Source organism: Nanorana parkeri, unplaced genomic scaffold (genome assembly GCF_000935625.1).
Source record: "Nanorana parkeri isolate BGI_ZX_2015 unplaced genomic scaffold, ASM93562v1 scaffold237, whole genome shotgun sequence".
Lineage (NCBI taxonomy): Eukaryota > Metazoa > Chordata > Amphibia > Anura > Dicroglossidae > Nanorana > Nanorana parkeri.
In genome coordinates this window covers 1,338,183-1,353,104 of record NW_017306505.1, presented here as the reverse complement: position 1 = coordinate 1,353,104, position 14,922 = coordinate 1,338,183, and the positions used below count along the sequence as shown (strand labels likewise).

The following is a 14,922-nucleotide window of genomic DNA, read 5'->3' as shown; positions in this document are numbered from 1 at the left end:
CCCCCCCCCTCTTGTTGCCGGTCTCAGCAGTAAATTAAATGCTGCCTGAAGAATCTTCACAATCTGAGACTTATAGAAGTTCCCCGCTGCACTCCATGGTTTGATCTGCGACCAACATGTCACTAGGGGCCAGTGGAAGGAACCATAAAGCGTAGAGGTGGGATAGGAAATCTGACACTTCAAGAAGTGTCAGATGCTAAAATTCTTACAAAAAAAAAAAATATTTTAAGACAATTTATTGCAGAGATCAGCGGGAGGAGAGGCGAGTATTCTCTGCGCAGAGGTAACTTTTCTCAATCAATATATCTAATTGGCAGACAGCCTTCTGGGATTCAGCTGTGTAGATTGGGGTGGGTAACCTCCGCACTCCAGCTGTTGTGGAACTACAAGTCCCATGAGGCATTGCAAGACTCTAACAGCCACAGGCATGACTCTCAGAGGCAGATGCAGCCTTATCTCCCCCTCTGCTCCGAAGGTCTACAGGCTGCTGACATCATCAAGTACAATGCAAATTCTATAGCTCTGAATTGTATGTGAAGACGCAGAGGGACAGTCCACAGAAGAGAAGCATGCTGACTGCCCGAGGAACAGGTATATGGTACGTAAAACAGCTTTTAGCCTACATCTCAGACCAGGGGTGGGCAACTGCGACCCCTGCAGCTGTTGTGAAACTACAAGTCCCATGAGGGATTGCAAGATTCTGACAGCCACAGGCATGACTCCCAGAGGCAAATGCATGATGGGATTTGTAGGTAAAGCACAGCTGGAGGACAAGAGTTGCTCACCCCTGCTCTGGACCAAAGGTAGCCAAACACCGGCCGTCCAGCTGCGACAGCACTAAAGTCCCATGAGGCATTGCAACACTGACAGCCACAGGCATGACTCCCGGAGACAGATGAATGATGGGACTTCTAGTTTCACCAAAGCTGGAGGGCTGGAATAGGGCTACCCCCTGCTCTAGGTCTAAAAAAGCATTTAACCCTTGCAGTGCAGGGCTGGTAGGCTGACCTTTGCTGTCATTGATCACTGAGCTGGAAAAAGAATGCAGCTGCACAAAGGCAGAAAAATAATTGGATCTGACCAAGTCCCCGTTTACATCTTCGCATCACCCAAAACACAACTGGGATAATGCGTGTTGCTTTCCCCGCGGAAATGCGTGCTGGAAAAAACACGGTCTATCTGCAGCAATATCTGCTACATGAGCTAAGTTCCCATGTTTATTGCGTGTGTGGTTCACAATGAAATCAGTGAGCAATGCGGGGGCGGGGAAAAATGCATGCAAACGCACAGGATGCAAAAGGTGTAAACAGGGACTAAGAGGCTCATAATGAGAGAAGAGTCTGGGCTTGGTACAAATCCAGTTCGCCTGAGTTCACCTAAGCCCACTCAAAAGTCTGACTGCCACCCCCTCCCGACCCAATCAGTTGAGAAGAGACGCATTTGGCTACCCGCAGCTATATGCCACAAAGGGGCGGGGAATGCCCCTGCTACAGCGGATTGGGTCAGGTGGGGGCCGGGGTGGCGGTCAGAGTTGGGCAAACAGGGTTTACATCAAACCCGGCTTCATCACTAGTGTTGGGCTCGGTCGTGTTCGCAGCTCCACGTGCCGAGCCCGCCAGGAAGCTGGCAGCGCCAATCACAGGCACGGAAACATTTCCCGATCTCTGCAGCTGCGGACCGGGATAATGCCTCAGTACCTGTGATTGGCCCTGCGGTACTGTCAGCTTCCTAGCGGGTTCGGCACCTGGAGCTACGAACACGCCCGAGCCCATCACTATTCTTCACTGCTCATAACCCTGAACCAAGAGTCAGCATGACAGCCATGAAGCTAGCATCCTAGAGGCCGCCTCCTTGTTTCCTTCATGACAGGTCCTCTTTACATAGTTCACGCAAGCCCTTTAAAATATCACTAAGCACCCCCTCCAGTTCCCATTGGATGCGAGTTCATCCGATACGATGTATATACTTTTTATAAAGAGGAAGTTGTAGATCAAAATAGATTCCTTTCACTTTGTTCACTTTTATACATTTCCAGGTATATCATGGAAGCCATGAACAGCCAATGTAAACAAAGACGTCACTTCATTAACAGACGCCACCACCACACAGGGAAGAGTGAGGCCCTACCTGCAGACTGCGGACGTTGACGTACTGGTGTGCAGCTTGTTCCATAAAAGCTGCAACTTTGGGGGTAATGGAGACTTCCCAGTGTCAGCTGTCAGTATTCTGGTGTGAGATAGCGAGGAAGTCAGCTGTGTCTTGGAAAACACGGCTCCCCATTGAGCTTCCTCCTTCAGCTTTGGCAAGCTCTCGAGACCTTTAAACTGAGTACACATTGGCATTTTTTTTTAAATGAAAAACAGTAACTTGTAACTAATCTGAAGACATTCATGTTCAGCGAGTATTTTGGAGGCATGGAAAGGTTCGTTGCACCCATGTCAAGAGATTACTTTTGTCAGTGCACTTTAAAGGAAGTGTCTGATGGGAGTTTGCACTGCTGATTGGGATTTAAAAGGCCAGATCCAGTAGAAGCATTTTGTTTTGGTGAACATTAAGGAAGGGTTGGAGTCATTCACTATCAAGTTGTTATTGTTGTGGAAACCGGAAGTCATGCGAAATCTCTCCCAACAGGAACACAGGCAAAATAAAAACCACATTAGTTTCCTGGCACAACCAAGGCAGCATGCTCGCAGGTAAGCTTGGTCTCCTCTAATCCCATAGGAATGATTACCCCAGGGGTGGGCAACTTTGGTCCTCCTTAACTACAAATCCCAACATGCTGCTGCCTCCGGGAGTCATGCCTGTAATGGTCAGTCTTGCAATGCCTCATGGGACTTGTAGTTCCACAACAGCTTGAGGACCAGACTTGCCCACCCCTGGATTACCCTATAACAGGGGTAGCCAAACATTTCTCAAGTGTGAACCTAGCCCAGGGGTAGGCAACCTTGGCACTCCAGCAGTCGTGGAATTACAAGTCCAATAAGGCACTGCCAGCCACAGGCTTGACTCCCGGAGGCATGATGGCCGAAGTATAACTAACCCTACCCTGTAAGTTTAAGGGCAGGTTCACACCATTTTCCGTACCAGATCTGGTCCGACAAATGGTGTGAACCTGCCGCAGTTCCAGTGCATTCCAGACCAGACGAAATTTTGCTGGTCTGGAACGGACTGCGCTGGTGTGAACAGAGGCCAGAAATAGCATAGGGATACATTAGGATGCATTGTGGGTCCGGAAACAATCTGGTCTGGATGTGGTGTGAATGGGCCCTAAAAGAGAACTATGGGGGTAACCTTTTTATCCCTTAGTTCTCTTTAGGGTCACGGGAGGACATATACTAACCTCCGGTGACCCAAAGCTCAGTATATAGCGGGTTATTGCCAACTATATACTGAGAGCGCCGCAGCCGGGATGGATCCCTACAATACTGTCGAGATACATCCAGCTGGTTGATTGACATCGGGCTCTGCCTATGTAGAGGCAGAGTCAGCTCTGCCCGACCCCCTCCCTGTCTCTTCCTCCAGTCAGCGTTGGAGGATCAGAGCGGGGAGGGGGGAATCCCTGCAGGGAGCCGTGACTGATAGTTACCGCTCTCTGCAGGGAGAGGATTGGGAAGTGAGCGAGCGAAGTTATGTGTTCGCTCACTTCCCGATCTATAGAGCCGACATGTGACAGCTTCTTTGTCACACGTCGGCTCTAACTATGAGGATGAGCGTAAATCACTTACCTCATAGTTCTCCTTTAAGCCCCATTAGCTGACGTTGTTCTTGTCCTCATTGCTCATAAAATCTGACATATTTTGCCCTCACCAGATTTCCTGCAATCTGCCACTCAGGTGCTGTCCCTCTTCTGGTCAAAATTCTGATTGTTTCGCTTCTAGATGCTCAAGTACATACGTGTGATTAGTGTCATTCATGTCATGTGATTAGTAAGTTGCAGGAAGGTAATAAAAATACGGCATACCTAGAGAACCCAGGCTGGTTCAAGGAAACTGAGCTGCAGCATCCAACACGGAGCAACGTTCTAGAAAGGTCTTCATCAAGCTTTGAGTTCATCAAGTGCCTTGCATCAGCTGACACAAGCTGAATTTCACACTTTGACACCTATACAGTATATTAAAAAGACACAACTCCAGAGTAAAGGATAAGCAATAAGATAACACTGTTTTATTCAATACAATAAAGGCATTGAAGAGCAAGGATATGTTTGGAATGAAAATGTACCATCACGTCTTTTCATAGCTGGTTGATCCATTGTCAGCAATCCTAACAACCATTATTGCTATAATGCCTTCGGTGAAGTGGTCAGGTATCTAGGTCAGGCAACCTTGGTACTCCAGCTGAACTACAAGTCCCAAGATGCATTGAAAGACTCTACCAGCCACAGACATGACATGTGAAGGATCGTTTAATAATTTGCTTTTAAAAAATGGTAATGTACTCACAAGAGAAAAGTGACACAAGCGTATTCAATGGTTCCCCTCACAGAAGGCCCATCAGAAGCCACAGCACAGCCAAGTCAGCTCACGACCAAAGTTGTCTTTCAGCAGCGAGTGGCAAGGGTTTTCCTTTTTTGTCATTCTATAGATGTTAAGGTCCCCACACACCTTACGATAATCGTACGATAATCGCGGGAAATCCCGCGATCGTACTATTATCCTAAGGTGTGTGGAAGCCGTGCGACCTCTACTACTGTAAGGTCGCACGACTTTAAACTTACGAACATGTTTGCAAACCCGCCGAGCATCGTACGATGTTCGGCGGGTTTGTGGCATGTTCGTAAGATAAAAGCCGGACAGGCCGGTGTGCGCAAGCGCACACTGCCCGTTCGGCATTGCGGTCATTGGAAGCCCGCCCCTCAGGGGGCGTGGCTTACGATCATCGCAAGTAAGATCTGCCTATGCAAGATAGGCAGATCGTACCTTTTTTTTAAGTACCTTACAACCATTGCAAGACAAAAGTCTTGCGATGGTTGTAAGGTGGGTGCCCAGCCTTAAGGTTCCCTGCCTTGTGGAGCTGCCCCAGTGTGATCAGGTGGAATCAATTAAAGAGGAGGGCTTGATGTGATTCATTTGCGCTGGGAAGATTTTGAATAGCCACAGACATGACTCCTAGAGGCTCTGTAGTTTCACCACAGCGGGAGTGCAAAGGTTGCCTACCCCAATCTAGGTAATTTCATTGGATTTACACACAAATAATACTTAAGGGCCTGGATCGGCGGGCTTTTGCTCGCTTCAAGTTGATTTTGCATTCTTCTGCAAGTCCATGGGGATGCAAAACGTGCTTAAAGCAGGTCAGAAGTATGTCAGCTGCAGGTCAAATGCACCTGTCAATTAATTCTGAAGGCTTAGACTGATTCCATCAACGCAGGCCCTGATAGTGCCATATTGCCACAGACATCATCATTTTACTTCCAAATATCATAGAAGAGGGTCGCAGGTTGTCTTGCTTTATCTTTTCTTCTACACCAGCCCTTAGATTTTTAGCGTTGGATTCCATGGAGTTTCCCTCAAACCCTCCAAAAGGTCCTCAATCAGGTCCCCATTGGGTGATGTATTGAGTTCAAATACAGTCTTGACTCAGCTCACGTCAGGTTGGCAAGCTGCCTGTAAGCGACGTATTAGGGTGCAGAATTCCTCCGAAGAGAAATTTGTAAAGCAGTTGGAGAGTCGCCATCTTTATGAGCCGCGGTGCCCATATCCTCCGATGTGGAGCGCCCTCTCACCGGCTGTGACTCCTGAATGGGGTGTCTGCTAGCCCAGAATGCAGCTTCCAGCCTGTGTTCCCGAATCCGGGAATGAAGGTCGTTCAGTTGAGCCATCAACCTCTGATCCTGCTGGCGCATCTCAGACTATGGGAAAGAATACAAAAAAAAGTTGTCTTTGCTATTTTAGCAGGGAGGGATTAAAAAAACACTATCAAGTGGTTTTTTTTGTGCTGCCTGTGTCCAGCTGGAGAGATTTCACTTCACTTCCTGTCCTGGAGACGCAAGAGGAAATGAGAAGGAATTCCAAAGTGAACAGAATTCTCCACACCTGTTGTCACAGGAACAGGTGTGCCCTCTGGAGGATATTCCCTCACTGATGGAAACTCAAAATTTCCCCAGCATAAATAGAGGGGCGAATCTCCCTGGGGGGGACATAGACAGCAATAAAAACCCAATAACCCCGGGGTGGGCAAACTCTGTCCCTCCAGCTGTTGTGCAACGACAAATTTCATGAGGTATTGTAAAATATTTCCCAGCCACAGGCATGGCTCCATGAGACAGATGCATGATGGTAGTTGCACGACAGCTAGAGGGTCAAATTTGCCCACCCCTGGTCTAACCCTTCCCTACTCTATCCGACTGCCATCCCTGTCCAGTCCTATTGCCCCTACAAAACTAAATGCTTTCAGGTTAATTATATCCATGATGATGGAGTGGTGTCAGGCACCCACACTATTATGAAACATTATCTATGCTGGGGTGACCAATAGATTTTAAAAAATCCAGTAGGTGACACCAGTGTCAGTTTTGGGGTGGAGTTGGCCTTAAAGGCAAAGTTACCTTTCTGACCATGTTTCACGTTACACCTATGGCAGGAAGAGTCTTCAACAGCCAGAGCATTGCACCCACAATCCACTGATCGGGTAGCAATGCTTTAGTGGCTCCTATGCAAACAAAAAATAATAAATGCACATTTTTTTCTATTATGATGAAGCGTGCAGCTATTTATTTTTAAAAAGGTGGCATTTCCCTTTAAGGTTTACAAAATACTCTAGCATTGTCCCTCTTTTGTATTTATCATTCCCATGACCACTTTGGTCACCCCCTCCTCATAGGTGAGGTCTGTCACACCCCCTTTTCTTGCCTGTGTCAGACGTGGATCTCCTCTCCCTCCTGTTGGTTTGTCTGTTCCCCTCCCTCCCCAGTGCTAGCTGTTGTGTGCAAGAAGAGGATGGGTGTGTAACCTTGATATGTGACTGCATCATGATAAGACAATTGTGTCATCACCATCAATTTACCAGTTCTTACCAGCTCCCTCCTGAGCCAGGACAGGGCGGGTTCCAGGGGCATCTCCATAGTAAGATGGGTCCTACTGTGCCAGCTGCAAGCCTCCCGAATGTCACCAGCTGACACTTGAAGCATGGGCCCACCTTAAGGGCATATGGTGGCATCTGGTGACAATGCAGAAACAAACCGAGACATGAAAGCTGGCTGGTGCACTTGTTGCCCCTGGGCTGATGAGAAAGCAGCCCCTGCGAAGCCTACTGTCCCCTTTAAATGTCCACTTGTGGTGGGATTTAAAAATGGCGATTCCCACTAAGGACACAGTGACACGCTTTGCTCACATCGGCCAGCAGGTGGCGCTGCGAGACCAGTCTCCTCCCACATGGTCCTCGATGGAGTCCTGTGCCATCCTACACCAGCCGTCTGGTTAAGCGGGCGCGACAGCAACACACGTTTGTGGGTGCCCAGCTCGGTCTGTCCATTACTGAGGGTGGAGATTTACTAAAAGAACGCAACTTCTGTGCCTGCCACATTCCAGTAACTGCAACAGGACTGGTAGGGTGATGGGTTTGTGTGTCCAATTGTATGCAGTCGCTGCTTTGCACGTCCCCCTTTGTGTGGGTGTCTGGGTGAGTCATGCACACAAGCTTGGGTTGGCAATGTGTTGCACGATGTTGAATGTAGCAGCTGGCCTTTCAATTGTTTAGGGGGGGGTACATAATGCAACGGACACGCTGAGACCTGTAGTCCCCCCCCTACCCATTTCATCAGCTTGGCTGCATTGATTGCTGTGTGTTGTCAGGTTGGAGCACCCAGCAGGGTGGAGAGGTGCCACAGGGACTGGCTGATGTCATCTATGCTTTCTGGTGTATTATGTGTAGTGATTGTTTGTATGTATTACTACAGCAATGCTTCATCGTCATCACCATCATTTGCAATGAGTGTGGATTGTTGTGCAGCAGCAGCGGCTCTGACTTCAGCTTGCAATATGTCATGTAAGGTGACAGGTTGCTCGGAGCTGCTGCACAATTTGCATGTGTGCCTCATCCTGCTACTTAAAATCCATGATGATGGACATTGTTTTCTTGCCTTGCTGCTTGTGTGATTGTGTGTGTGTGTGTGTGTGCGCTTGCAGTGTCCATGCTTTGTGTAGTGGTGTGTGTGGCTGAGGATGTCATTGTTGTACTGTCAGTAGGTAGTGCTGGATAGCCCTGGTGGTGCTGAATGGACAGCTCCGGCTGAGTCCTGACGTCCCTGCTCTGCGAGGCTCCTGCCAGTTTAATGGGGAGACTAATGAAGGCTTAATGACAGCAGCCAATCAGCGGCCGGCATTCTGCAGCTTAGTGCATTTACATTAATGAAAGATGATTGCTGAGGATTTAGATATAACATACATGACATATTGGTAATGGTAAAGATCCATAGGCAATCAGCATTAATTCTTTCACTGCTTGGAGCTGATGAACAATGAAACTGCCCTGGTTAGTTACACTGTGACTGCATCCGTGATCATTAAATTTTCCGTTCAGATGTCTGCCTTTCATTGAAAACCTGTACCAAGTCAATCATCTATCAAATGCTAGAGTTTGTACTGCCCAAACCTGTATTGAAGGATGTATGGTAGTTGCCATTGACACCTTGCCTCTTGGAAATGCTAGCTGCTTGTGGTCTCTCTTATCCAAAGGCATTATAAGTTGCTGCCCTGGAACAAGTATGCAGATTAGGATTTATCACTGTTAGCATGATTGCTATGAGAGCCCCCTTGGATCCCAGGGCCAGGCTGTACATGGAGCCTCAATGTTTACCAATGCTGATATTTAACCTTGCCCCTCCAAATAACAAGCCAATCATCTATTTTCAGATTGTAAGCCCTCAGGGGCAGGGCCCTCCTTACCATCTTGTCTTAAATTGTATTGAGACTGTAATGTCTTCCTTATATTGTAAAGCGCTGCGCAAACTATTGGCGCTATATAAATCCTGTATTATAATAATAATCTATCAAATGCTAAAACTTTTACTGGCCAAACCTGTACTGAAGAAAGTATGGTAGCTGCCATTAACACCTTACCTCTTGGAAATGCTAGGTGCCTGGAATTATTCTTACCCAATGGTTTTATGAGTTACTGCCCTGGAACAATTATGCAGATCAGGATTTATCACTATTAGTTGAACTTTAATAAACATGCTTGCTTTGGGAGCCCCCTTGGATCCTAGGGCCAGGCTGTACATGGGCCCTAAATGTTTACCTATGCTGATATATAACCTTGCCCCTCTATGTACCAAAGTCAATCATCTATCAAATGCTAAAACTTTTACTAGCCAAACCTGTACTTAAGGAAGTAGGGTAGTTGCCATTGAGGCCTCTCCTCTTGAAAATACTGGCTGCCCGGGGTCTTTTTTTTAAATTATCCAATAGTGTTATTAGTTGCTGCCCTGGAACAAGTATGCAGATCAGGAGTTATCACTATTAGTTGACTCTTTAACGAGCATGCTTGCTCTGGGGTCAGCGATGCAGAAAGGAGTCCCCTTGGATCCTAGGGCCAAGCTGTACACGGGGCCTCAATGTTTACAAACGCTGACAGTTAGCCTTGCCCCTTCAAGTTGGCCCTGCTCCTCCTTGTACTAGGCCTGGTATCAAATGCTAGATCCTTGACCGCCCAAATTTGTACTAAAAGTATGGTAGTTTGTTGCCATTGACGCCTTTCCTCTTGAAAATGCTAGCTGCCTGGAATTATTCTTACCCAATGGTTTTATTAGTTGCTGCCCTGGAACAAGTATGGAGACCAGGAGCTATTACTATTAGTTGACACTTTAACGTGCATGCTTGCCCAGGGGTCAGCAACTCATAAAAGGAGCTATCTTGGAGCATAGGGCTAGGCTGTCCATGGGGTCTCATTGTTTGTGATTGCTGAGAGCTATCTCTGCCTCTCCAAATACCAAGCCAAATAGCCATCAAATGCTAGAGCTTTTACTGCCCCAACCTGTACTGAAAGAAGTACGGTAGTTGTCATTGATACCACTCCTTTTGAAAATGGTAGATGCCCGGGTCATGCTGATCCAATGGTTTTATTAGTTGCTGCTCTGGAACAAGCGTGCAGACCAGGAGTTATCACTATTAGGTGACTCTGTAATGTGCACACTTACTTTCGGGTCAACGACCTTAGAAAGGAACCTGCTTGGATAGTAATGCCAGGCTGTACCTGGGGTCTCAATGCTGACATTTAGCCCTGCCCTTCCTAGTACTAGGCCAGTCAACTATCAAATGTTAGTTTTTACTGCCCAAACTTCTACTGAACGAAGTGTGGTAGTTATTACTGATGCATCTCCTCTTAAAAAGGCTAGATGGCTGGGGTCATTCTTATCTGATGGTTTTATTAGTTACTGCCCTGGAACAAGTATGCAGACCAGGAGTTAATACTATTAGTTGACACTTTAACGTGCGTGCGTGCTCTGTGGTCAGTGATGCAGAAAGGAGCCTCCTTGGATCCTAGAGACATGAGGCCTCAACCTTTGCCATGGCTGACATTTAGTCCTGCCCCCCCCCAAGTACCAAGACAATAAACTATTAAATGCTATAGCTTGTACTGCCCAATGACATTCTGCCATTTGGCAGATGATTGACTTGCGGCTAGGCTTGATCTAAATATACCCCCCACCCTTGTAAGTGAGGGAGAGGGCTGGGGAATTCTATTGTGCACTTTAAAGGCCATCTCCAGGCAAACAATATATTCAACAAGTGTATTCAGTAGATTCAGATAATAGTTCTTTTAAACTAGAAGCTCCTTTAAATAAAGTTCCTTTTTCTAAAGCTTCTCCTATTTATGTATGTTGCGTTTATCTGCAATGACAGTCCAAACTATGGACCCAGAAGCCGCTGCAATATACTGTAGTAGCTGCAGCCACTATAGTGTATTACAGGCAGGATCCCCCTGTCCCTGCCAGGCATCCTATTGTGTGTGTGTGTGTGTGGTAATAATTTAAAGGTGTGAATAGAGTGGGGAAGGATTAAAACATCTTCAAATGTAAAGTTTGCAGTTGCACTTCCTTACAGCAATATGGTCATCTGAGTTGTCGTGCTGAAATGACCGATGATCACGTGAAGGCCACATTTTGGAGCTGCTAACGAGCTTCTTCATCAAGAAAAAAAACAAAAAATTGTACTTGATGAAGCTTTCTTAGCAAATCCGAAATGTCACATATATGGGATCATTAAAACAGCTTTGGACAACCAACTTGTGCTGATGACCACATACTTAGGTTAGAACTTATCAGGTTAATATTGCTCTCCATACCAGTGATCACACAGGAGGTGACAATCTTCACAGTGGATCCACAGAGAGCAATAAAAACAGAGTTTCTAACTCTTCACCCTTCTATACAATACTAAAAAAAAAGTTTCCACTTACAAGACACTGGTGCTCTATGAATCATACCAGTCCATGTCATAATCAATATATTACATTGTTTACTGTATTGCAAAGTACACAGAGGCGAGGCCGGTGGTGACATTTATGGGCACTTACCATTTGTAGCAGAACATGGTCACTCACAAAGTATTTTCTACTTTTCCTCTCTCAGCTGTCGTCTGATGCAATCTTGTGAGCCCAGGATGAGCAGGACCACCTTCGGTCAATGGCTTCTCCTCACTCTTTGGAGCTAAGCGACATCAGCAGAAGACACAGTGCAGATGGCCAGGCTCGCCCGGAGCACTCAGGTACTGTCAGAGGTTTTGAGAACCCATCCTATGAGGAGCTCGGGGAGACCAGTTTCAGCCAAGAGTCACGTGATGCCTTGCAGTCGAGTCCTGCATCGGAGGTGAGGGGATGGGGGAAGGAGAACGTATCTCCTCACTCCGAAGACAGTCGAGAACCTGAGCCGGCAAGCCACTCTGTGGATTACGGTTTCATCTGTTCCTTAGTGCTGCTGGTTAGTGGCATCATTCTGGTGGCCATAGCCTATACCATACCGCGGGAGGTGCGGGTGAGCCCTGATTCTGTGTCTGCCCGCGAGATGGAACGACTAGAACTCTACTATGCACGTCTGGGCGCCAACCTCGACAAGTGCATCATCGCAGGTCTGGGCCTGCTCACGTTGGGGGGCACCCTCCTTTCCATCCTACTCATGATCTCCATTTGTAAAGGGGAGCTCTATCGCCGGAGGAAATTCAGCGTGGCCAGAGGGCCCAGGACAAAATATGGCTCACTCAACCTGAGAATGAGACAGATGACCACAGAAGGTGGTCAGGTGCTAGTAGAACATGAAGTGATGGAGATGACTAACAACGTTACCCACCTCGGGAACGAGCCTTAAGAGCACCAAGGGCATTTCAAATTTGCCGACAGGGGGTTAATGATTCCGATGAGCAAATATTCTGCTATAGAGGCATTAATGTTTAATGAGGCCAGATTATTCCATCCTGAGAGGTTCCTGCTGTTTCGATCTCAGCGACGCTGGGGGAGGGGGGGAAGAGAGAATCATTCCTAGCTACACTGTAAGACAGGTTGACGGCAATAAAGTCTACGACTGCTGGTGTGGCAACTTAATTTCCAGCCACAGGATCTCAGTGTACGCCGGGATTTACAGTGCCACACCGCCTGGGGAAAAAACAGGTAGCCAACCTGTGCTGTAGAATGTGAATGTTCCGATTAAAAGAATGTTGACTAGGATTTTTTTTTTCTTTTTTTAATAATTGCTACTTTAGCACAGATTAAATTTACAACCCCAGCTTAAAATACATCCAATGGCTTTGTCGGCCTGCCAGGTCTCTGGCACTTGAGGCCTAGCTGGCACGGTGGAAGTCATTGTGGGGCATTAATAAAATGTCTCCCACAACTCAACAGCTGATACCCGACAGAACCATAACTTGTGTTGGAGAATGTTGCTTTTGGACTCCCAGAAGAGATGCTAATTCAAAGATAAGCACATCAACATCTATTATGCTGCTGTGCTCTGCTCTGAACACAGCCCTGCCAGTGGCAGCCAAGCAAACTCCCTTGGCTGTAAGAGAATCCCTTTAATAAAAGCTGCTGGTAACTGCAACCAATTAATTATTTTAAAGCTGAACTCTGGGCACAAAAGATGGTATACTGTATATTCCTGTATCTGCAAGGTCACCTTATCGCAAAATCCCAGCAGAAGTCACAGAAATAAATATGCAGTCTGATAGACATTGTACTAACAACCCCCTATCACAGCAGTTGGGCAGGGTGTCTAAATATAATTGTGCAGTGTAATAGGCACCAGCATGGGTCTGGTCAGACATGCCCTCTTCCCTTCTCTGCAATACAAATCTATGAGTGGATACTGCTAAGGGGTGCGACTGTTGCTCCGCTATGGCAGCACAGAACACTGCAATGTGAGGACAGATAGCAGCATTTCTACTAAAAGAAAAAGGTAGTTTTGACGCACCTACAAGCACAAGTCAGACACTATAAAGAGGAGACTGCATTTGGGCTTCATCTTGCCATGTATTTTCCAAAAGCATGTCCCAGTGTCCAACACCCTTTCATCAAAGGTTGCACTTGATTAAATACAGACTGCTTCTACCGGCTCCAGGGACTGGCTCTACCGACTCTAGAACTAGTCCTCGTAGTTCTATGCAGACAGCGCTGGCATCATTTAGTCAGCACTGTCTGCAGCAGGAGGCTCCCATCTGCTACTAGTAGAGTTTTACTCAGGTTCTCCCCACCCAGCTATGCCCTGCTCTCCTCTCCATTTGCCTAGGAGTTCAGGGAACTTACAGCACAGTGCGAGGCATCTGTGGAGTGAACTTGCAGTATGTTCTACTCCAACTCACACAGATGCCTCATTGGTGACAGGGGAGTTCTTTGCTCCCTGCACTGCCCAAAGCACAACCACTGCTTTCCAAGAGCTGCAACCACAGACTCTTGTAGCAAAATTGTTGCCTTTCAGGGCATGCGTATGAAAGCAGGAAGACATGCAGGTGCCCTGCAGATTGTCCTTTAACGGTAGAAACCCAAAGTATTGAGAACAAAACCTTTTAGAGACATGCTCACAAAGGAGCTTTCTTTCTATGTAACATTTGTACTGCCCGGAGATCAGCTTGGAAGCCTATGGCCTCCAGACGATGCCTATGATTCCTGCATCTAGTGCCGGCCACACATGCATTGATTTTCCATGCAAAAAGACTATTCAGTATGATCCTTTTAATGGACTGGGTTGCTTAAATGATTGCTGGATGCATCACAAAAAGCAAATTAATTTGCATCAATCCAATAACTTGCAATGAAAAAAAAATATCTTTCTAGACTCAATCATAATTACAAAACAATAAAATCTTTGACCGACTGGATCAATACATACATGGCGGGCATCACATGCACATCAAACTGAGGGGGTATAGCTTTCTATGGTAATCCAGATGCGAAGGACAGGACCAAAACTCACCTACTTCCATATGTTTCTCCCCCTGCCATGTAGTGTATTTTGTCTGCAGTCCTCAGCAATCCAATCATTGGCCAATCCTCCTCAGCAAAAGGATCGCTAGTGTTAAATGGCCCCTAGTGCTTAGGCTACTTCTCCTACTGGGCCACTGTCTCTGAAATTACCACAGCAGTCAATAAGCCCTCTTTGTAATAGAGATCTGTCATAAAGCAAAATAACTGTGCGAGAATCCCATAATGTGAACTGCTACTCCCTATGGGCTATGTGCAGCGGTATAGTGATAATATCATACTGACTTAGTTCTTGCAGCTGCAGACCACTGCAATGTTTACATTCTGCCTGCCAGCCTCTTCTTCCTGGTGTCCACAAATGCACAGGTCTACGCAGGAGATGGCCCCATAGAAGTCTATAGGTTTCTACTAAGTAAATGTGGACATCAAGAGGAAGAGGCCAGACAGCAAGATGTAAACAGGGCAGAGCTATGCAAGTATGTAGCGGGGGGGGGGGGGGGGGGGGGGGCGGGTGAAAGT

The 14,922-nt window shown here is 46.9% G+C and overlaps 2 protein-coding genes across 2 annotated transcripts; one reads left to right on the top strand and one right to left on the bottom strand.

Annotated features, from left to right (window-relative positions):
* Nucleotides 1-5,582: 5,582 nt before the first annotated feature.
* CUNH20orf202 (chromosome unknown C20orf202 homolog) lies at nt 5,583-7,487 on the bottom strand. Its single transcript, XM_018556420.1, has 2 exons — nt 7,013-7,487; nt 5,583-5,848 (listed from the first exon to the last, which is right to left on the bottom strand). The coding sequence occupies exons 1-2, from the start codon at nt 7,124-7,126 to the stop codon at nt 5,618-5,620; spliced, it is 345 nt and encodes a 114-aa protein (XP_018411922.1). The 5' UTR covers nt 7,127-7,487; the 3' UTR covers nt 5,583-5,617.
* Nucleotides 7,488-11,567: 4,080 nt separating this feature from the next.
* On the top strand, nt 11,568-12,684 carry TMEM74B (transmembrane protein 74B). The gene has a single exon (XM_018556438.1). The coding sequence runs from the start codon at nt 11,621-11,623 to the stop codon at nt 12,296-12,298; it is 678 nt and encodes a 225-aa protein (XP_018411940.1). The 5' UTR covers nt 11,568-11,620; the 3' UTR covers nt 12,299-12,684.
* Nucleotides 12,685-14,922: the final 2,238 nt, after the last annotated feature.